General features: G+C 41.6%; 1 protein-coding gene across 1 annotated transcript in view; it reads left to right on the top strand.

Annotated features, from left to right (window-relative positions):
* The window catches only part of CACHD1 (cache domain containing 1), a 90,923-nt gene that overhangs the window by 75,450 nt on the left and 13,012 nt on the right, over positions 1 to 2,461 (top strand). The window contains exon 16 of the mRNA XM_057370426.1: positions 1,809 to 1,919. Coding sequence (XP_057226409.1) covers positions 1,809 to 1,919 — 111 coding nt within the window. The remainder of the gene's footprint in view (positions 1 to 1,808; positions 1,920 to 2,461) is intronic.

Below are 2,461 nucleotides of genomic sequence, written 5' to 3'. Positions count from 1 at the left end.
TTTGTTAAAATGTTTTCATCATGGTAAAAAGTCTCAGAGCTTAAATTCAGCCAGTTCAAACATTTACTGGTTTGACTGGATTTTTTTTTTGGTGGTGTCTGTGGTTTTTAAAAATTTTTTGTTAGTTTTGTGGGTTTTTTGGGGTGTTTTTTGTTGGCTCTGTTTTGTTTTGGKTTTTTTTGTTAAAATTATTTTTATTCTGGTGAAAAGCCTCAGAGCTTAAATACAGTCAGTTCAAACATTTTCTGGCTCTAATTTCAAGCCTTTTTCTCTTACGGGATTGTTGATGTTTCATAGCCCAGCTATGGCAGATGGGAACATAAATATTCAGAAAATGAGCATCGCCTTCAGGGATTATCTGCTTCAGGAGCGTTTGAGCTCCTTGGCCCTTGGTGGTTGTTCATTTTGGAGCCTTTTTGGAAATAACCATCCCCATGGCTTTTCCTCAGGATTTTCCTAATTTTCCAAAGTGCACCTTTACAATCCCATGTCTCTGCTTTCAAAGCTCCCAACTGATTTTTATTCTTGGTTTGGGGATTGGTTTGAGTTGGATTTTTTTTTCACTTTTATGTTTCACTGACTTTTCCAATCCAAGATTTACAAAAGATCCGGGATTGTGTCCTGGGTTTGATATAAAGCCAAATTTGTGGTGCTGTGGGAAGAWGATGCAAATAAAACACTGAGAATAAAGCAGACATGGGTTGGTGCTCTGGGGCAAGGAGAAGCAAAGTGATCACTTTTTCGTATGGAAAAGCATTTCCAAAAGTTTTACCAACTTTGTTATGACAGTAGGAAGGGATTTCAAAGATTATGGCTTGTTTTATGCTGCTCAAAGTTTTCAGAAGTTGTAATTTATAATTACTATCTGAAATTTCTSCATTTTCTTTCCTCATTTCTGTCATTCCTCCTCATTTTGCCAGTGTTTGCTCTGAGTTTGAGACTCTGGCACCAAATCCTGTATTGTTTTGGGGGGAAATGTCTGAAATGACACAAAATGTGTTCTGTGCAGAAGGAAACTGAGTTTTTTTCATGCAGCTGGATGTACTGGGGGACCATTTATTGAGCCAGTCTGGGTTGGGTTTAAATCCCAGCCTTGCTTAGGTACTTGGTTGATTTTAAAACCCATGAATTTGGTGGCTGTTGTTGACAGTGTGCAGAATTCAGTGTTTGTTATTTTGGGAACATAAGGATTCTGTATGAATTACAGAATTTGGCATTGATTCTTCTTGTGGGTTAAACCCATTTTTTTCTTTTCCCGGCCAATGCACCAAAAATGTCATGGTTTGAATTGGCCAAAAGCCAAAAGCACCCAACGACGTTCCCTCCCCCCCCACCAGAGAGGCAGAAAGGAGAGCAAAAGCCCAATTAACACTAAAATTTATGGCTTTTAGATAACATAACAAAACTGAGAGAAAGATATGTATATGGTCCACAAAATGATCAGACAGGCTGAATAACTTAACTTGCAAAATAAATTTATTACTAAAAACTACTTAGAATGCTACTGCACGGGGGAGGGGAACAAAGATAGGGAAAAATTTACAATTTAGAAAATAAAAATGGACATTTTAAGACACCTGTTATCCTTTCCAGGGACCCATCTCTTTCTCAGGTCATCCCTCTCTACCCCCCATGCCTTCCTGCACGGGAAGGGCTCCTTTTGCTGGAGAAGAAGGAAAAAGCTTCTAGAACTTTCTCACAGGAGCCATCTTTGTGGTTTTTGGTCCCATCCCTCAAATCAGACCACCACCACAAATCAGACTGAGTAAAACCAGGACAATTCTGAACATTTCTGTTGTTTYCCTCAGGTACCTGCATGCCGTGGCTAACCCAGGACTCATCACCTTCACSGGGCCCTACCTGGACGTGGGAGGGGCTGGATACGTGGTGACCATCAGCCACACTGTCCATTCCTCCAGGTAATGGGGTTTGGGGATTTAGGGCAGGCAGAGCACTCTAAATTATCAGAGAGAAAAACTCTGGGTGTCTCTGTGTGCTCAAGAAACTCTGGGTGTCTCTGTGTGCTCGAGAACTGAAACCCAAAGCTGAGTTTAAAGTGCTTTTGGTGAAATGCAGTCTGACCTTGAGGAAATGGGGCACTAAAACGCTGTGAGGAATCCATTTTATAGGAATATGAGAGTTCTGTGCTTTATTGATCCAGGAATAATAACAGCAGATAAAAAATAAAATTGATTGGTGAGAAAGTGCTCCTGGAGGAACACGAGGTGGGATGGCCGAGGAATTGGGAGCAGGAGAGGGATTGCTTTGCTCAGGCAGTTTGGGATGGATGTGCTCCCTCTCTGCTGGAAGTTAAATTCTCCTCCCTCAATTCTGCCAAACTCCAAATTCCCTGGAGTTACCCACACCTTCATTTCTGGGGCTGTGAGGAGCAGGGAGGTGTTTGGGATGGAATTGGAAGCTGATCCAAGGGCACAAATGGGCTTGAGGACAGAGCTGTCCA

The sequence above is a fragment of the Malurus melanocephalus genome, unplaced genomic scaffold (genome assembly GCF_030028575.1).
Source record: "Malurus melanocephalus ecotype Western Australia unplaced genomic scaffold, MMel_1.1 scaffold_125, whole genome shotgun sequence".
Lineage (NCBI taxonomy): Eukaryota > Metazoa > Chordata > Aves > Passeriformes > Maluridae > Malurus > Malurus melanocephalus.
This window is presented reverse-complemented; position numbering and strand designations above follow the sequence as displayed.